The 20,772-nt window shown below is 44.4% G+C and overlaps 2 protein-coding genes and 1 long non-coding RNA gene across 15 annotated transcripts in view; 2 read left to right on the top strand and 1 right to left on the bottom strand.

Annotated features, from left to right (window-relative positions):
* The window catches only part of GABRA5 (gamma-aminobutyric acid type A receptor subunit alpha5), a 56,199-nt gene extending 44,166 nt beyond the window's left edge, over positions 1-12,033 (top strand). For all 11 annotated transcript variants that reach the window (XM_085582544.1, XM_021546712.2, XM_085582533.1 and 8 more), the window contains 4 exons: positions 2,053-2,196; positions 7,926-8,078; positions 9,339-9,550; positions 10,499-12,033. In XM_085582544.1, the coding sequence (XP_085438670.1) occupies positions 2,053-2,196; positions 7,926-8,078; positions 9,339-9,550; positions 10,499-10,801 (812 nt within the window). In that variant the 3' untranslated portion in view covers positions 10,802-12,033. The remainder of the gene's footprint in view (positions 1-2,052; positions 2,197-7,925; positions 8,079-9,338; positions 9,551-10,498) is intronic.
* On the bottom strand, positions 3,222-18,810 carry LOC116183276 (uncharacterized). Its single transcript, XR_004147870.3, has 3 exons — positions 18,671-18,810; positions 15,639-15,721; positions 3,222-12,373 (listed from the first exon to the last, which is right to left on the bottom strand). It is a non-coding gene; the product is annotated as an uncharacterized LOC116183276 (long non-coding RNA).
* Positions 18,610-20,772, top strand: part of GABRG3 (gamma-aminobutyric acid type A receptor subunit gamma3) — a 296,838-nt gene continuing 294,675 nt past the window's right edge. For all 3 annotated transcript variants that reach the window (XM_031504126.3, XM_085582609.1, XM_021546689.3), the window contains exon 1: positions 18,610-18,744. In XM_031504126.3, the coding sequence (XP_031359986.1) occupies positions 18,692-18,744 (53 nt within the window). In that variant the 5' untranslated portion in view covers positions 18,610-18,691. The remainder of the gene's footprint in view (positions 18,745-20,772) is intronic.

Raw genomic sequence — 20,772 nt, 5'->3', positions numbered from 1 at the left:
ACAGCAGCAACTGTCAGATATGGGTCAAAAAAAGATTTCAAATTAGCATTGTCTTCCTAGTGACAGCAGTTCATAATTTTTTTTTTTTTGTCAGAAGGTTATCCACTGTATAAGTACCTGTCTCCCACCCAGTTAGGAAATTCTGCCCCGTTCTTCATCTGAATCTACCTGGAACCATCTTTCCGGCACCTTTTGTGAGTAGTCCAAGAGATTCACCCTGATTTCTGATTTCTGTATGCAAGTGTCTATACTCTGAGCTTGAGCTACATCTCAGTTTTTTCTCAGTGAGCTGCTTAAGTTTCAAATCATGACTTACTTTCCAGTCCCTGGAGGTACTTGTAACCTTCTTTTGACCGCTCTCTGTCCTCATCATTTCTATGAATTTTCTGGGGTGTGAATGAAAAGCCAGAAACAGAGCAAAGGTGTTTCTAGCCTAGTGCTCTGCCTCCCACACCCAACACCAGTAACATTAATAACATTGCAAAGAAGGTGCTGCTTTCTTTCCTGCTACCTGATCACGCATTCAAGTGAAGTTCATTGTGCTACACAAGTGCTCTTAGCCTGAACTGGGATTGCTTCCCATTTGCTGCTGGACATTCCTGGTTTTATGGATCCAGGGATCACCTTACCATATTTCTTGCCTTTGCAATGCCTCAGAAGCTCATGTTGACCCAATGCCTATGAATTTTTTGTAAGTCCTCCATGGAGCTGCACCTTTCCAATACAGCTCATTTGCAAACAAAACATGCAGTCTGATTGAGTGACTACTCATCCTTCAACCTAGCCTTGTTATCCTTGACTCACAAGTCCTGATCTGGAAAGCCACCATGTGTTGTCTCCTGAACTAGGATGTCAGTTTTTTTTCCAGAAAGAAACATTCTGCACTCCCATCTTCCAGGTTCAAAAGTGCAGAAGATGAGATATTAATATTTGACTTCAGACCACTTTCAAGTCTACCTGCTTTTCACCTTCCATTTGGAGAGTAAGCCTTGCCTGATTTCCAGAGATTTTAGTACAATGTACTCTAGCCTACTGTAACATGCTTGCAGGAATGTGACCTGAAACCTTTCTATGCTAGAGGAGTTCTAAAAAGTGTGAGAGCTACTCAAATAAAATATAATTAAATACAGAGTTGTCTCCTGAGGTTTTTGAGACCACTTGCAGAGAAGGCCTAAAATGTAAACCCAACATTGACTGTCTGTGAAAGAAAACTGAGATTCCCTTATAATACTATGATCACTTTAGGTGTTGGGGCATTAAAAGTTACAGCAGCGTTATAGAGGAAGGAATGAGTTTGCAGTACTGCAACCACATTTAATTCCTAGGACTTCTAAATGAACATGAGAGAAATCACATACTCAGCTGTGCAGGTGTTTTTGCACCACCACCCATTCTGCTATGCACAAACACTTACCCTCTCCTCACATCTCCCTGCCCCATTCCTGCTCTCCATGCATTCTCACCCCTCCATCCTGTGTCTGCTGTTCAGCATCACAGGCACAGGCAGGCATGTTCCAGCTTCCTTTACCCACATGCAGGACCTATGCCCGCACCCACCCACACATATTCCAGTCAGTGCATACACACCAGACCCTGCACTTGCACAGGGCATCACTTAGAATTCTATCCTGGAGACAGGACAAGAAGTGGAGGCTGCTTGTTTTCCTGGCATTCAAGGTATCTGAGTCCTTTTGAGGGGAACTTCAGCAAAATACCTTTTGCAGCTTGCTGGAGTTTAGGAGCCACCAGTGAGGTGAGTGTAGGTCTGAGCTGCTCTTTCCCAAATTGAGTGGTTGTGATGGATTATATTTATACCTCTACTGTTCCAGCCTTTCACAAACCATCCCACACATCTCTTATATTAGAAGGCTTCAACCTAATATTTTTTGAGCTGGGCATATGGGACCCTGATTAAATAATCTTTATTTGTTTTTCTCCATTCACTCTCACTCCTCCATTCTTCTCTCTCCCTGTCATTATCACTTAAGGATCCACTAAAATATTACACAGTGCGTTTTACTCCTTACTGTCTTTTTCCCCTCTTGTTGGCAGATGCTTACCCCAATTCTGAAGTGATCTATGTCTGGACTAACAGCACCACAACGTCTGTGGTGGTGGCCGAAGATGGCTCACGACTTAACCAGTACCACCTGATGGGACAAACTGTGGGCACGGAAAACATCAGTACCAGTACAGGTAGGGGGAATGTTTCCATCCCACGGTTGCTGATGGCTGGAGCAGGATGGGAGATTCACAGGCTCTGGTTACTTTGCAGTAAGGCTAGGGAAGCACCCGTGGGATGTGGAGTGCTAGGGAGATCCTGTGCAGGTTCATGGCCACTTAGCAGAGGCATTTAAACACTGAGAGGGTTAAGTGCTAGCTCTTAGGTACACTGCAAGGCTATGGCTGAAGATACATCCAAGATCCTGGTGTTTACAGGAGTGTCTGAGAAGCCTTACGCAGTTTCTTGGCGATTGTCCTCGCTGTGGCTGCCAGCGCTGTTGCTGGATTATTTCCCCGGGGGAGGAACCACCCTGGGAGGCAAACACCACCCACGCATTTGATCCATTTCAATCTTCGCTTTAACATGATTGCTTGATGGAACTGCGTGGGGGGAAGGGAACGGGGGGGCAGGGGGGAACTGTGGCATGGCAGGGGGACCACGGGGCCGGAGAGGAGGTGCAAACCCCGAGGATCCCCATTCCCTGCCGGGCTGGAAGCGGAGGCGCCAGATGTGGCAGCATTAGGGAGGCAAAGAAGCTTTAATCCCAGGCCGGGCATCCACGTGAGCTGTGCCCCCCTGCTGCTTAAGGCTCCCACGCAAAGGGCAGCCCTGGGTGTGCATGGGTGGGGGGGACCCCCGGAGGGTCGAGGCCGGGACAAGGGATCATGTGCGCTCAGCAGGACCGGGGCTTCACCAGGTTACACAATGCACTGGGCTGGAGAGCATTAGTGGCGTCCAGCGAAGGGAGGGGGGAGAGCTGGGAATTAAATAGCCCGCCATGAAGAAAAGGGGGATTTCCACTGCTGGTGGTTGCAAGGGGCTTGGGCTGGGGAAAGGGGCAGCCGGTGGCAACATGCCTGGGAACAATTCCTGCAGGCAAAGCCCAACAGAGTGTGTCCCTGGAGAAAAATGATGGGCAGAGTGGTAGAGGACAAAGTATAGATTAAATTAGGAACCTTTTACTATCTGTAGGAAATTTAGGAGACATGAAAACATGTGCACTTCCACACAACTTTACTTGGACCGAAATATAAAGATGCATAAAATTTTGTGCTCCAACTGGCAAATAAAAGAGGAGACATCTGAGCTTGCTGCTTGTACTCCAGAAAGAACACAAAGTAAGGGAAAGCTTGCCTTGGGCAGCCACTAAACTTGACTGCCATCTCCATCCTATAGACATTCACCCCCTCCCTTGCCAATTTCAGGAGACACAAAGCTGATGCTAAAGTGAAGATTCATAAAGTCAAGAGAAACATATAAACAGAGTGGTCACTTTTGCAGAAAAAGAGTGAGTACACTATCTCCCATTAAAGAGTAAAGACACTTTTTTTCCTTACCAGTTCACCATCATAGCCGCATTGTTTTCTGCAATGAATGGCAGCTCCCCTCTCGCCTTCATTGTTGCCAAGAAAAAGATCCAAAGGATGTACTGGAGCATCTCCTACAACCTCGTCCTACTCCTCAGAGCAAGAAAACCATCCAGCCCAGGCACTGAGTGCTCCAGCGTGTCAGCTCCCGGCCACTTCCAGTTTGCCGCTTTGCCTGTGAAAGCTCCTTGTACTCCTCAGCCCAAGGAAACACTGCAGACAAATCCCAAAGTTTCCGCACAGTAAACACCTCCCTCACGTGTTTAAGATTTATAACAAATGCTGTGTTTCCAACGTCAAGATTTTATATTAATGTCCTGGGTTACATCTGGGCTGGCTGGATTCTGATTTGCAGGGTGGATCACAAAGAGCAGGACACAGATTGTAACTGGGGATTAGCAAAATACAAAAATCCGATTTTGCACAGGGAAAGCATCAGTCAACGATGGATTTTCTGGAGTTCATCAAGCTCGTAGGAGGCCAGTAATCAGCATTACTTACGAATGGCCATCTAAGGCTTTCTTCCTTCTATTGAATTGTTGAACGTGGAAAAGAAAAACCAAATAGTTATTGCATAATCCAAATGCTTAGATATTTTGTGGCTTTTATGACATACAAGTCAAACTACACAACCCTTGCAGTTGCATAGACAAAACGTTTGTGTCTGTCATAGGTCATTTATGCCCTTCTTTCTAGCAGACTTTTTTAAAAACGGAAGTTCCAGACCTATACTGGTTCCTTGGGATTCTGCTGATTTGCTGTTTGGCTGACTACTCATAAAAAACGCCCTGGGATTCATAATTCTCCAACCAATCTTGAAACATGGAACATTTTAGCCATGGCACAAAAAACAGCTCTGTCATGTGCCACCTGTTGGGTTGTTGTTTTGGGGTTGTTTTGGGGTTTTTTTTTTTTGGTGGTTTTTTTTTTTCTGTTGTTTTTTGTGTTTTTTGGCTGTGATTTTTTTTGGTTGTTTTTATTTAGGGGTTTTTGTTCTAACATCCCCAAATGTTATTCACCTGAAAGAAATGACATTTTACTACCCACACTGCTTCTAACAGAACCAACATCTGTTATGTCCTGGTGGTAAAAGTGCTGAAAACAATCAGCTATGAGATTTGAGTCCAAGTGGATCTTGTTCTTTCCACAAATGGTTGCCCAGTTATTTTATCCATACCCAGAATCTCTCATAGCTAACTTAGGCTCTGCAGTGGCGCAAAACAAAACATAAACCCACTCTTTTGTATACTGCCAGCTGGAGCCTGAGTGCCATAATATCCAAAGCCTAAATAATAAAAGAATCATTCAGCTCTTCATTTTGAACCAAATAATTCAGATTTTTTTCTTGAGATGAATATTTCTCTAGTATCACTATAAGATGGAACATGCATTTTTTATGGGCCAAAATATACTGGATATCAGCATAGCAGGGAGGTATTTAATGTACCTAATGTCAGGATCTTGCCAGAACAGCCATTGATAGAACTGAGTCCAGGTATATCCAGTAAACAAACAAGCCTGGGGCCTGGTCTAGCCTCCTAAAAGTACTCAATTGAATCTCAGCATAATGGCAATGGAATAATGTGTGTAAGATCCTGGAAAATCTGTAAGCCTGATCTCCAAACGCCATCTATTAGATACCAAAAAAAAAAAACCAACAAAAAAAAAACCCCAAACTGTAGCAGCTTTTAAAGCATAAAAAAACCCTTAAGAGCAGCAGCACAGTAGCACAGCTCCATGAAGTACAGCCATTTCTGCTCTAGGGCTTTTCATTAGTACTGGATTTGTTTTTGTTTACTAACAATAATTTGTTTTCTGCAGTGATGAGTGGACCCCATCAGGAACAGGATCCTCTTTTAAGTGCTACATAAACCTATAACAAAAATTAGCTCTTGCTCAAGAAAGCTTATGGTCTAAGGATAAAACAGTGGCCTTACAGAAGTAAAAGGGAGCTTTGCCACTCCAACAGAGCCAGTATCTTGTTTATAAACTAAAGGCCAACTCAGGCAGCTTTTAGCTTTACTTTAAACAGCAGTCCCCGGGCATTAAAAACCAAGCTGTGGGGTTTTCTTAAGCCCTAAGTCTACTGGAGGAAGTATTTCTAGTATAGACATCTCTGAAAGGGGCAGCATGGGAAATCAAAGAATATATCAGCTGGGAGAAGAGCAAGTACAAAATCAAGGTGCTGTGATTATTTCAGTGGAGTCAAGAGTTTTGATACATTAAAGAAAATGGTAAGGTAAAAATCAGCTGTGGAGGGCCATCAGAATGTAGGCAGTCATTTTTTGTGTTTTTAAAATGAAAAAAAGAGAGTCCTGTTGCTCTTCTGAAGCTGTGTAGAGTCCTTTTTTATTCCAGCTCTGAGAGCATACTGTCAAAATCGATAATGCACATTGTCACTCTGTAGCGAGCGGGGAAACTGTGACTCAAACACATCCCAGTGCAGTAGCAACTGAGAAACAGTCTCTGCCTGAGATTACTGAGGCAGGCAGACCCTGCTGCAAATACTCCTTAATAAAGAGCAAGTGGGCTTCCATTGTGTGTTCAGCCTCCCTGGTTCAAAACTGCACTAAATGGAAGGGAATTAGGCTTCTCTTTGCAGGGGTTTCCTCCCCGGTTTCACAGCATTCCATGTCCATTTCCACATCACTCTTCAGGGAACCGTTTCACCAGAAAATCAGAGATCACCAGAAAATCTTTATGTCTTTCCAGAGAAAGACATAAAGATTGAGGCAGGATGTCAGTTAAGTATTTCTGTGTTATTTTGTTTTCTAAAATCCTCATCATAAACAAGGTCTGTAAACTTGATGCAGAATAGCAGAGCTCCTGTAGCATAGTGTATGAGTGCAGCTCTACCTGCAAAAACCCTTTCACTGTAAACCTCTTCTCTGCTAATTAGCCATATTGTCAGTTAGAAGTAATCTGCCAAATCTAATAGCTTAGTAATGCTGGTAACAGCTCAACTCGGAGCTATTCACTCAAGGCAGAATCAGTCTGCCTTGAATATTTTCCTTTTGTGGATGTTCTGTAGAGACTAACAGTCAAGTCTTGCAACAGCGATTATTGCTATAGTTGTTCTTGAAGGACAATATATATTTCAAAACAGGCATTTCTCTGATTCATCAGTACGCAACTGAATGATGAATGCTTTTAAATTTCTTTGACATCAGTAAAGAACAGTTAGGGTGTCAAGGGATGGATAGCTTTTTATTCTTATATTTTGTTTTTACTGTTATTATTCCTAGGCAAATAGTAGCATGCTTTTAGCTAGCAAGATTTTGGATTTGGGGAGCAGTTATCATCATGAATAACTTTCAATAACAACAAATAACAAGGGAGCAGCTACCACCTGGAGTAGCCCTCAGTAAAAACTATATGGTTTTCCAGGAACAATCTGAAAGAACTGGTTAAGGTTTGATTTTTTTCTGAAACATTAGGGAAGGTGACAGCTGGTCTGTGGATTTTTGAGTGCATTTATTTAGGCTTTTATTGAAATTCAGAGGAGCTGATAAACAGCATATTAAGGCAATGCTATGAATTTGGTATATGAAAAAGAAATGGAATTTAGCACTGCTGTGGTAGCTTTTAGGGAACTCTGCATGAAAGCAGTACAATATTCATTGCACTGGTGAACAAGACAGGACACAATATCCATCCAGCAATAGGTAATCTTTTGAAGGGCTAAAGTGTGCCAAATTCTAGGAACACTGCATGCAGTAGAAAGGCATTTTTTTTTCTGGACCAGCAATGTGAAAGGTTTGGGTACTCAGATTAATAAAACATCCCAGGATCTATATGAAAAGTGGCAGTTCTCACAGAAGATGCTGGGACTGACAAGCCCTAAATGTGGTGCAGAAGGAGTGTCATTTTCATATTTGAAAACTGATGGCTTGGCTGTAGCACTTTCGCTAATGAGGTTGCTAAACCTGCTGCTAAATCAGGTTTTGAAGAGTTGAGAGCCTTAATTGTTACTATGCTACAAGAGTTTGTAGGACTGAATCAAAACCAGTGTTGAGGCAGTGTCAGCAAAGCAGATTTTTAAGCCTGTGAACATCACAATATTCCAGGTGCATAGGAGGACTGCAACTTTACAGTGCAGTAAGAATAGCAGTCATTGTCTTCTGCTTTGGAGACTGAACATGAAGACTGTGAGGATCTAGCAGCACCTCTGTCTCAAGTCTTGGTTTTCCACAGGACAGAAATCCAGACATTTTTTAAGAAATTGAGAATGGCTGAGTAATATCCTCAAATGGGGGGTTGGAACTGGCCTCGTTCAGTCCCTAAATAAGTAAGCCTTCTTTATTTTACTCAAATGCATATTTTTCTTCTTCTAGGTGAATATACTATTATGACAGCCCATTTTCATCTGAAAAGAAAAATTGGTTATTTTGTCATCCAAACATACCTTCCTTGCATTATGACTGTGATCTTATCGCAAGTGTCATTTTGGCTAAACAGAGAATCTGTCCCTGCTAGAACTGTCTTTGGTGAGTATCCCACTTTCTCCTAGAATATAGATAGGATATTTGTGGCTTGTGGAAGTGATTTGCTGTAATAAAACCACAGAAATTGTTTATTTCTGCTTGAGATGTTGTAAATGTTTTCTCATTCTCTTCTGGTTTAAACTCAAAATCAATTTAAAAGCCCTGTCTGCATTGTTTTTGTAAAGTTATGACAGAAATTGGCCAATCAGTTATGTGAAAATTAAGGACAGAAGATGGAAGAATAAGATTAATGTGATTTGTTTTGGGTTTTTTCTACTTTGGTGGATGCTGGATGGTTTAGAAAAACAGACATACAGATTATCATATTTAATGTATACCTGAGCTAAGCATTTGAAGCAGATATCACTTCAAGACATTTTGTTTATCTTTGTCATAGGATGTTTATCTGGGAAAACCATGTGGAGGTTAATTAGTGACAATTATCTCTATTACCATCAAACAAATTAATATGACTTTGCATTTAGAAAATGTATATTTTCTGAAGAAATTGTTATGGAAAAAGCCTTTGGGGTGTCATTAAATTACTTGGTTTATCCCTAGAAGGTTGCAGAAAATAAGCACTTCCTCAAGCAAATGTTGATGAAATACAAGATTTTTACCAGATGAAAAACAAGGGGAATGGTAACAGTTTATTAAGTAAAACTTTTTTCAGCTATTTGAAAGGAATCACTCTTCTGTACCAGCCCCCTGAAGTCAATTGGCAGCTTTGTTAAAAAACCAGCTCAGCAAGTTGTATTGAGAGAATACAGGTAGTAGCATCACTTTGCTGACTTATTCTAAGTTTACAAGGCTGTAACTGAGAGGTGAGTTTTTTATCTTGGGGAAATATTCCCACAGATGAAAGCATTGGCTATTTGTCATTTACTGTCATATGGGAAAGGAAGAGCTACAGTCAAGGAAACCAGTAACAGTCAACAATTTTAAACATACAATCTCTGTATAAGAAAACAAAATAGGTAACCTCACTTCATTCTGACAGTTATAAACCTTGGGCTTGTGTTACCTTAAAAATCCTTATTTAAATGCACTACAGCCAGAATTAACCAGAACTCCATAGAATAAAACATCTGAACATGAAGGCTTTCATTTTTTCATATTCTTTCAAACTGTGATATGCAAACACTGATTGACTTCATGTGGCCTTCTTAGGTATCCTGCTGAACTGGGACCTGCTCACAACTCATTTGGCATCCCATAAGGGTTAGCAAACTGATCTCTGACTCAATTTTTTTTTCTTTGCAGGAGTAACAACAGTCCTCACCATGACCACCTTAAGTATCAGTGCCCGTAACTCTTTGCCAAAAGTGGCCTATGCTACTGCAATGGACTGGTTTATAGCTGTTTGCTATGCCTTTGTATTTTCGGCATTGATTGAATTTGCAACAGTCAACTATTTCACCAAGAGGAGTTGGGCATGGGATGGCAAAAAAGCCCAGGAAGCTGCAAAAATCAAGGTGCTTAACTTGTATTTTTTAAATACCTACAATAAAAAGGTATCAGTATAGTTTAAATAACTGAAGGGTCAATTTTCAGCTTCTTTGTAAAAATGATATTTCATTTCCTCATGACATACCTTCCTGTAGAGGAAAATTTTCAAGGAAATATGGTGTCTTCCCTTCACAGAGATAGACTGCCAGTCCCTATGATCTGTATGAAGAGACTGCTTATAGAAGCACATTGGGCATCGAGTACACAGGACATAGGATTTCAGTGATCAGACTTCTGATAATAGCGGACATACATCATGAAACATATCTCTGCAGAGCAGTCCCTGTATCCTCTCCTAAATAAATAACAATGCTCACATTGAGCTCCGTGAGTCAGGGTCCCACCACAGTAAAAAAAAGGAACCAAAGACTGGTTCTGTGAAAACACAAACTTTTGAGTTTCATGCTGAAATTAAACTTTTGGGTTAGGACTAACTCTTAATAAGTCATCTCCTAGAGAGCTCATACCCACAGTCATCCCAAAAGAGCCTACAAAGAGTCCAAGCTGTCAGGGGCAATGAGCCCTTCCCCAGACACTTTGCAGCAGCTGGGGAAATGAGATTCCCATCTTGTCATCTGTCCTTGGTGCAGCACCCTCTTCAGATGCCAGACCACATCCCACTGACAAAAGAAGCTGCTAATGCATTCGCCAGGTGGGATGTGGGTCCGGCCAGCGAGTCTCAGCTTTCTCCCACGAGGGACAGTCACATTTGAGCAAGGGCTACAAAATCAAGGGAAAAACATCTGTTTGATGACTGAATTTGTTGATTCTGACTTTCATAATCAAAGACTGAATAGTCAACAGACATTAATGGGCATGCTTGATTATGGTGTTCAGCTTTTTGGGTCAGTCTCTTGCGAATGTGTTTCCACTTTCTGTTCTTGTGGTGTAACATTTTGTTCTTTACACTGCAGAAAAAAGAGCGCAACTTGCTGGGAAATAAACCAACTAATACGTACAGCACTGGGAAGTTGACTCCTGCACCAAACATGCCAAAGGACTCAGCCCCAGCTGTCATCTCAAACACTACATCTGCTCCAGTGAAGCCTGCAGAAGAAAAGCCTCCTGAAAGCAAAAAGACTTACAACAGCATCAGTAAGATTGACAAAATGTCCCGGATAATTTTTCCAGTGCTGTTTGGAACTTTTAACTTAGTTTACTGGGCCACATATTTGAATAGGGAGCCTGTTATTAAAGGTGCCAATTCTCCAAAATAAACTGAAGTACTCTGGAGCCACATGTGAGCCATACTTACAAAGCAGATGCTACCAAGGAAAAATTTGAGATCCAGATGACTTTCTACATTTGGGCAATATTCTTCAGGAAGTTTTTTGCATGTTTAATAATATGTACAAATAATATTGCCTTGATTGTTTCTACATGTAACCTCAGATGTTTTGGAGACTATTATATTACTTACAGCAACAGATCTTTATAAAAGATCAGAAGACATTGAACATGGCTTCTTTGCTGCTGAGTATCTTGCATTGATAGTTTACAAATAAAATAAGTTATATTTTTTAACTGTTCAAGTGTACTACATATCGTGGTTTTTATACTTCAGATGTACAGTTATACAAATATGGGCTTAACCTATATTTTACAGAAGAGCTCCACTATTGTCATCTGATAAGTTACTGAGTAACGCCAGTTGTAAATGTGCCAAATTATTAAGTGCAGGGCTATGTTTGAGCACCTTTACCAGTTACAGGTACTGCATTACTCCATAGACAAAATTGCTCAGCCCAATTTTCATTGGAAGTTTAATACAATGCAGTAAATCCTAAAGGGACTATGATGATTTTCACTGCTTGAGACTCTAGTTTGCAGTGAAATAACACAGGGAGCAGGATGCTACTTATGTAAATAAAGATGATAGATTCTTGCCCTTAAATGAAAATACAAAGTTTGTTTGGATTTTGCATTCCAAAGAATTATCTCTAATGATTCTCAGTATTTATTCCAAAAATTAAGAATTATATTGCATGAAATTAACATAGATTAGGAACATATTTGTGCAAATAAAACTTCTAACAACAGCACTAGACATTTTTATCAGGGTAAAGTTATGTTTGGACATTTTTCCAAGAAGAAGACTGTGTTATATTAGCAGAGATTAGCAGAAAAGAATTACGGTAAATCTGCAATAATTATTACTTGTTTCCCACTGCAAAAATCAATCAGCCAACACTAGAAAGCGTGATCAGAAAAAAAAAGATGTGCTTCATGACAGCAAGGTGTTTCAGTGACAATATTGACAGAAAGGTCTTTGTACTGTCCATCTGAAACTTTTCTATAAAACGCCTTGCTGCTGACAATGTGTTTAGCTTTCACAATGAATGAGAAAATGCAGTCTGAGTTTTCAGCTCTTTCCTCCTTGGCATCCTTTAATTGTTCCAGAAGCTTTTGTAATTAAATCTTAATGTTGAAATAAAAAATGCATTCAACATTTGTTTGCAAAATGTCATTCTTATACTGGTTGTCCTTTCAGAAAGACAAAAGAGTACACCACAGAAGCTGAAGAATTAACTGGAAAGTACACATGCATGCACTTGATCTTGTGTGCACACATGACATATCCTCCCTGTTGCCCAGAAAGGGACATGCCTTGAGTGAACACAGTGAATCGAGTTGTTGCAGAACTTGGTGTTATCTTGCAATGGAGCAACAATCCCATGAACTTTTGGGGACAGAGGGGAGAGCTCATGCTTCGCTTTGAGGTGAGGGTCTGGTCTGAAAATGGGGAGCTCTCTGGCTTCTTTTGTGTCTTCTCTTCAACCGTTTCATTCCTAAAAATTGCCAAGAGAAAATCTCATATGTCTATTGTTTTTTGAAGCATTTTGTTTGATTCTGTGTAATGAGAAATTCATAAACTCTTGGGGGCAATAGAGAAGCCATGGGATGGAGCAAGTGACAGTATGCTGATAAACAGGAACAAGGGAGGGGGCACACTCATCTATTCAGTGCTAGCTTGAGCTGAGGTGAAGATATGGATCTCTGTTTTCATGTTGCATGCCTCTGTGTCTGAGCAGCTGCACATCTCCTTGCTCATCATCCCCTTGGGGGATTCCTTTGGCCCTTCAGGGATTAAAAACTATGAAAAATTGCACTGCTTATTGCAAGGAAAAACTTTATAAATAAGTCCCTTAGCTATTTCGTCAGGTGAGAAACTCGAAGAATTCCATGAATGAGTTTTGTGAATGAGAAACTCAGAGCCATCTTTGAGTAGCATCTTCTTCAGGCCAGCTCTGGAGAAACTCCCCAGAGAATTTCTGTCCTTTGTTTAATCTGCTTACACCCAAGTCTGACTCTTACTTTGTATTACAGCATCATTTCCTGGTCTTTACTGCAGGACTTAGTGAAAGGATCTCTAAATCTACTCATTTTACTTACATGGAAGGTAATCTTCAAAAAATATGGGTCTACCTGCAGCGTATGCTTGTGCATGAACACTAGGTGTCCCATAATCTGGAAGATGCTTCAATAAGCCAATACACTCCAGGCTGGAATACTTAAATGCTATTGCCTTGCATTATATCCTGCCTCACAATTTACATCTCTCCACAGTCAGTGGAACCATTTGTGTGGAAGATCACTACTCACTGAGATGTTGTCTGAAATGTGGGACATGGAAGCATTTTCCAGGTCCTGGCTCAACCAAGACATCTTGGCTTTGTCCTTCCCCAGGGTGGGGTGGTATCTGGATGTGCATTAGCTTCCTCTGGTATCCCCTGGAAGTAGCTTGGGCTTTTGGGAATGGAGTAAGCTGTTCATTGTCCCCAGCACGGATGAACTAGGACACCGCAGGACACAGCTACTTCACAGCTTAGTCATGGCCACAGGGAGTAATAAATAGGAATTGCTTCTCATTGATTTTTTCACGTATGCTTTCATTAAAAAAGAGTTGAGAAGTGAATTACAACAATTCAGCACTATAGGGGAAGTTTGTGCAGGCTGCTGCCAAATTTCCTTCCTTACATCCCTTAAGAATGAAAGAACAAGTCAAATACAATGGAAGAGATTTTTAATTTCTGATATTTGAGCTGTGCCAGCTTACTTCAAGGATTAATTTAAGCAGCAGTGTATGTTCTAAAACTGAAGCCTCTTCTGTTATCTTGAGTTGTGTTCTGCTCTTTTCTAAATGGAATGTGCCCTCTGTGGAATAACTGAACATATTTATACAAAACTGAGGAAGTAATGATTTTATGAAATAATCTCATCTTTCAAAAATTCTTGCTCAACATCTAAGGTAAATTTTGAAGAAAAATGAATGAAACTATTTTGCTTTTCATTTTATGTAGAGAGGATGAATGTAGTACTTCCTGATTTTTTAAATCTGGAGATAAAGTTCTTTGTAATAAGGACATATTTCCGTATTACCCTTGCTTCTCGATTGGAATTGACACTGAAATGATAAAATTGCTTGAGTCCTTTCTAACCTTTCCTATGTTTTTGTCACTACAAATGCTTAAGTATGGTCATTGCATGGTGACTCTCAGATGGCATCCTTACTTTACCAATTTTGCATCTTCCACTATGTTGTTATAGATATTTGTTCAATTTTGAGAAGATAGAAAGATTGGAAGTTAGATTTTATGAAGCCCAAAAGACTTCTGAAGGATCTTCCAAGGATTACCCCTAATTTAGACTGAAGTGTAAGTGTTCCATTCTGTAATGTATTATTTCCTTTTCAGTGCCATCCTCAAAAGCAATTATCACTTCTCACAGTCATAATGTCTTAAGAGTTGCTGCTTAAATTAGTCCCTGGCTAAAAGTGAAGAAAAAAGTAAGAATGTTGACTGAAGATACCAACTAATTTCAGTTAGATGAATTTGGAGAGTTTTGAGAAATCCTGATAGATTTCAATGGACTGGACTAACAATGATAGGCTGGATTTATAGGTAGGAAAATTATTACACATAGGGCAACCACCCACTATAGCTTAACACATAAATTATAATAAATGTTGGAGCCAGCCATCAAAAGCAGTTAGGTGTCAGTGGATCTGGGCTCAGTTCTTCATTCACTGGGGGTTGGTGGTTTTGATGTTCTCAGGACAGCTGCTCAAGGGTGGTCTGGCTCCAGAGGAGTGGCCCTGCGTCCCTGGATGCCCATGCTTCTTCCAGAAGTCTACACGAAGTTGCTGAAAAGCTGCAACGTGGCAGCATCAGGAGGAATTCTCCCTATCCTGACCATGAGCCAGAGAGAAGAGAGCTTTGTGCTGAAGGACAGAACTGAGCACACAGAAATTGTCAGGACCTCTGGGGTTCAACTTCCTACCTAAAGGCTCCAGCAGACCAACAACTGGCTCAAGCCTCTTAGAAGTCTCTAATAAGCCTTCAGCTGGAGGACTCCAGGATCTGTAGGATATGGATTTCAGGTCCTTCCTTCTTTGTCTCAGAGCAGCCCCAGTTCCCTTCTGTGCTTCTCATGGTATATAGGTAACCCTGGGGTGCCAGGAAAACCACCAGTAGGGCCCTCCTTCCTCACTGAATCTCAGAAAATTCAGATGCCCAAACTATTCAGTGCTTGAGATGGGTTCCCAGTTCTAGCAAGTGAGGCATTTGACTCACGAGTCCCATTCCCTTCTTTGGCATTTCCCCCCTTTTTTATGCCAGCTAGCTCCCTACACAGCTACTTTTAGAGACTCATGCTTCCCCACTGCACACGACATACCACAGAGGTATCCCTCAGGTTGAAAATATAGTCGCCCTCTGTGAAAGCGCAATGAAGGTAAGTTAAAATGTGGATGCATTTTGTTGTGCTGAAGAATATTACTGAGAACATCAACATTTTACTATAATTACATAGCATGATAAAATGTTCTTTTGTTAAAACCTGTGCTGGAAAATCATGACCCTTACCTGAACACACAACTTGAAAGGCTCAGCAAAGGCAGAGAGTGTGCTTAAAAGTAAAATAAGAGGATGTGAGTATGAAAAGGAGGAGCAGAAATGAACGAGGCATGAGGTGTAACGAAGAGTGGTGCTAAAGTATCCCTTTGGCATTAACACACCGAGGACAACGGAAAAAAAAAAAAACCTTAAACATCACCTTTTTTCCTACGGTCTGAGAAGAAGGAGTTAATAACCAATGAACCATATTGCTCCGATCGAGCCTTGGGAATTTCTGCCACTCTGCAAGGAAAGAGGGGACACTGTGAAGGTCTTTCTCGAGGTCTGAGTGACTCGATGGTCACAGAGAGTTCCGTTCACGGCGCAGGGGTAACCGAGCGCTCTGCCGCCGGCTGGAGGCAGCGCGGGGTGGGAGACGCGGCCCGATCCCCCGCGCTTCCCGCCGCCGCCGCCAGAGGATCCCGGCACCGCGGCAGGATGCGCTAAGGGCGGGATGGGGCTGGCGGGCGAGGAAGAGGCGGAGCGGTGCTCGACGGAGCCGCCGCGGCGGGGAAGCCACTGCCGGCTCCCTCCCATCCCGCACGGGGGTCCCCGAGAGCGGGGATGCGGAGCTGGACCTGCCCTCGCCTTTTCTCATCGTAAATCGCCGCCGGCGTCTCTCCTCCGGGTCTCTCTGCTTGCTGCCTACTATCCGGCTCACTCGTGCCGCCCACCCGGGAGGTGGCAGAGGCACGGCGGCCCCCAGCCGCTCCCTCCCACTGGCGGCGAAGCGAGCTCCCCCGGCCCTCAGCCTTCGATGCTGCAGCACCGCCCCAGCTCTTCGCGCTGCTGGGCAGGGTTGCCGAGGCCGAGCTAAGCTTTTATTTATTCAATTTGAGCGTCCGTGTGAATACACACATTTTTCTATATAGCCAGCGCAGGGGAAACACCTCCTTGCGTGACGGGCGCTTCCTTTCCTTGCTTTCCAAGCGCGCGGGCGCTGCGAGCCGGGACATGGGCACTGGGAGCCCTAAATGATGTTCGCGTCAGCAGCAGCCTTCAAGAAACCTTCAAGTGCCTGCTGTCCGTCGCCGTGCGGCGGTTCCAAGCCCCTGCCGCCGTGACTCCCCGGTGCTGGCGGGACTTTCTCCGCTCGCTGGGAGGCGGCGGCTCCCCTGTCCGCCCGTCCCGCCTCCCGCCCGCCCCGCAGGACGCTGCTCCCGCAAGCTTCGCACCAGCGGATCGGCGTGCTGCTGCTTGACAGTCAGCACAGATAGCTATGGTGAAATCCAGGCAACCCCCCAGCAGTCGCCGTCGGTTCCCTCCCTCATTTTCTCAGGGCAGCAGGCGGCCTGGCTTCCACCCGCATTTCTCTGCTGGTGACAGAAGCCTTGTAACAAATGATTATTAGCAATTCACGGTAACTGCAATTAGACAAAGTAAACACTGCTATATAATCTAGTAAAGAGGCGTTTAGGTTGGAAATAAAAAACCCAACAGAACCCGAAAGGCTGAAAGAAAATCCCTAAAGTGAATAACTGAGAGTTAATTGCCTGACTCACGACAGATTTTCCTTAAGCTGTGTCGTTTCGTCAAAAATTTACTCGGGAACAGAACTCTCTATAGCCTAGCTCTTCTAGGCATAATGTAGGAGTTACTCCAGAAGCAAGACTGCATCTTCTAGAAGAAATTTTTTTCTATTAAACAGTTAAAAACGAGTGCTCCAGAACATGGAAGTTATATGTAAGGGAAAAGGAGACAGAGATTTGCATTCCCGAGATTTCTGATCACAGGAAAGTACTCGCTGTACTTCTGGCATAGGTTTTTGTTTTCAAATTACCATTACGTAAGTGAAATTTTGTCACTCTCCATTCTGAAAACAAAGGGGGAATATTCCGATTACCCTGATGCCCGGTGCAAAGCTCCACACACCTGAAGAGAACTGAAGTCGCTAAAAATCAGATCTGTGCTGTTCCTACTGGAGTAGAAAGACAAAGCTTGTCCAAACCCAAACTAATTCTGCCCTGAATACACTTGATTGTTGTCTCATTTCCGAGTTCTCACAGCAGAAAAACCTAATTTACTCCAAAGTTCACAATGTACATATAAGTCCATGTAACCTGCTCTACAGGATCGTCTAGACCTCTTTTTTCTCCGTGTATACATTTTTTCTGGCATACCTTGTGCATATAAATGTGTATTCATGCATTCGTACAGTGCATGCAAACTTCCACCTAGATACCGAAACACACTGCCTATCTGTCCGTGTAAGCAGCCGCACCGATTACACGGATCTGCGCCTGTGTGTACATCGGGATGCCCGTCGCTCCGATCACCCCGAGACCAGCACCCGACCTCTCTCCCTCCTTCTGAAGAGAGCACCTCCAGCCCCGGGCGGTCGGGGGGACTTTCGGCTGTGGGGTTTGGGCGTGAGGGCATCCCGCAAAACAGCACGGGGATCCTTCCACCGGCCGTCCTGTCTGGGGCATCGGGCTGGTGATGTCGGGGAGAAGTCCCGGCTGCCGACTGACTGCGGCTGCCGGCTTCGCTGCTCCCCCTCTCTTGTGTGCGTGTGTGTGCGCCCGCTGGGGCGGGGGCAGGGTTCACTTCCCGGCTCCTCCGGTTGCCGGCGAGGCGGGAACCTGTTGGGCAGGGAGCGGGGACGAGGCGCTCTCCGATGCGGGGCGGTCCCCGGCAGCGCTCCGGTGCCGCGCTGCGGGGCTGGCTGCGGGCAGGCGCTCCGCGGGGGGGGCAAGGTGCGCCCCTTCCCCCCGCCCCTGCCCGCCCCCCTCCCGGCCCGGCCCGGCCCGGCCCGCCCCGCGGCAGCCGCGGCCCGGCGGGGCCCGGGCTGCTCGGCGCTGTGCACCGCCCGGGGGGCACGGCCAGCGCCAGCCCGGGCAGCGGCAGAGGCCGCGCCGCTGCACCCCGCGGCTGGCTGCCGGCAAAGGGGACGCGCCGCAGCTCCGTGCCCGCTGAACACCTGTCAGCCCGCGGAGCCTGATTTATACCTGGCCTCTCCGCTGGGGATTTCCCCCATCGTTCCACTTCTTCTGCTTTTTTTTTTTTTTTTTTTTTTTTTCCTCTCGCCTCCCCCCTCCCCTCTCGGAGCGTTGTGGAAGAAGAGAGTGTTTTCTTCAGGGTATCAAGCTGAGAATACAGAAGAGGAGAGGCTCAGACCTTTACCTCATTGCCTCATTCTCCCTTCCATGTGAACGTTCTGCAACGTTTCCTTCATCCTGCCGCACCTCTCACCTGGCCAGCGCTGTCCGGACCATGTCCGCTAAGCTCCTGCCGGTTCTCTTCCTCCTCTCAGTGTTCCACGCTTGGTAAGTCTGCGCTTCCCTCGCCTCCCTCCAGCCCCTCTCCTCTCTTCACTGGGGCTGGAGGGCTGAAGTCCCATTTGCCGGAGTTTGCACAATATTCGACACCCAGGACGAACCCTGGGCTCTCCCCACCTTCTTCCGCGCCGCGGCGGGGCTCTGTTCCCAAACACGGCTTACCGCGCTCCCATCCCGGGACCCGCCCGGCTCCGCGGTGCGCCCGGGGCGGTGGCACCGCCGCTGTCCCTGCCCGCGGGGGCCCTGGCCTGGGCCGGCCCGGCAGAAAGTTTCCCCCTCGAGCGGCTGCCGCGCCCTGTGGGACGGCGGCTGGAGCTGTCCGGGCTCCCGTCGCGGCCCCGGCTGCCCTCCACGCCACCCCCGGGGGATCCGCGGGCGGGGCCGGCGTGAGGAGGGAGAGGGTGAGCCGCGGGATGCTCGATCCCCTGCTCCCCGCCTCAGGGCCGGGAAGGGTCTGCCCGACGGGGCTCAGTATCCGCTATTAGAGGCCAGAGGGGCACAGCCGGCAGCGTTAGCCCTGACCTTTTGGACTTCGGACCTTTTGGTTTTCCGGGGCTGTCATACACCCTCACAGAATAACCCAGGCAAAGGGGTCAGCTCAGCTCCCTCCGGTAGGAACCACCACAAACCAGGATACAGGCATGCTCGAAGGGCTTCCCCTGTCCTCCTTGGCAGCCTGCCCCACACCTGAGTGGTGTCTATCTCCTAAATCCCCACAGGAACTAGAGGATGCTTCCTGCCAGCCCCCACAGCAAGTGTGGGACGCACCTATTGCAGGAAATAAATCCTTTCCTGACAATCCCTCAGTGTTTTCTAGACTTCTTCCCTTGCAGTCTATGCACAGTCTCTTCCCTGTCTCCTTACAGAATCAAAACTGATGAAGAGTTGGGGAAAGGCATACAGCCTTTCTTCCTTCCTGGTTCGAGACTGGCTTGTCATCACCCTATAGTTATTTCTCTGGATCACAGGAATATGATAGTAATTGGCAGTCACCAGTAGTGTTACAGAAGAAAAATGCAACCTCAAGTGCCTTGAAGGAGCACTATGCCTTAACTATGTAGAGGCAAGCAATGGAAGGGAAATAATAACTTCTTAAGGAAGAAAGCAGAAAAGCTTGAAAAATATGTGTCTAGTGCATTAGTCTTATCTGCTGTGAAACCTCTCCCATCTCCAGTCTTAATCAAAAAGATAGGTAAGGATTTAAATGGTTTGGAGGTACTTTCTAGGAAAGAAACTGCTAGAGTGAGGGGATCTAAAAGGTCTGCCAGTGCTTAGTTAGATTCTTGTTAATGACTTGTTTTAAAGCAGCACCTCTCTGAAATAGGAATCATGATACTACCTGAACTCAGTTCTCATTTCCAGGTGCAGTCTGAATGCCTGTGGTAAAGTTGTGGTGGCTGCAGCAGAAAAAAACATATTTGTCCTTCTTTGCTATCAGCAATTCAGCATCACTTCAGAGCTTCAGCTCAGAAATACCAACCATGTATGTTCGGAGATGATGCCTCCTTTGAGAATGGTTCTGTAACAGCAGTATTAAAACGCAGGGCTTATCATGAATGTGATGGTAAAAAAAAAATTCTCCCAAAATCCTCTTGAGTTTTTTTCAATGCTCATTGGGTGAATTATTAAAAAAAAAAGTCAAGTTTTTAGAAAATAGAGCCCAATAACAGAAAAGTAGTGGTTCTCTATTCAAAATTTTGTCCTAAGTATTCTCTACTTTTACAACTCAGCTATATGAGCTCTCTGAAGAAAATGTTCAGAGTCTAGGTTTAAGAATTAGTTTTATATAGAAATTGTGCCTGCAGCAATTGCAAATTGTGAGGTCGTGTTAAGTGATTCATGGTTAATCTTTAGGGGCATATTGGTTGTAAAGCAGTTTCAGTTTAAAGTTTCATTACATTCTCAAATAGTGGTCTTCAAGCAATGTGAGAGCTGATGATGCTCTGTGATTAAACTTTTATATTTGTATCAGGTTTTTTTATGTTCACGTAGAGTATTTATCAAATCTTCTGGGCA

The sequence above is a fragment of the Lonchura striata genome, chromosome 1 (assembly GCF_050655825.1).
Source record: "Lonchura striata isolate lonStrDom1 chromosome 1, ASM5065582v1, whole genome shotgun sequence".
Lineage (NCBI taxonomy): Eukaryota > Metazoa > Chordata > Aves > Passeriformes > Estrildidae > Lonchura > Lonchura striata.
The sequence above is the reverse complement of the archived record's forward strand: the minus strand, read 5'-3'. Positions and strand labels throughout refer to the sequence as shown.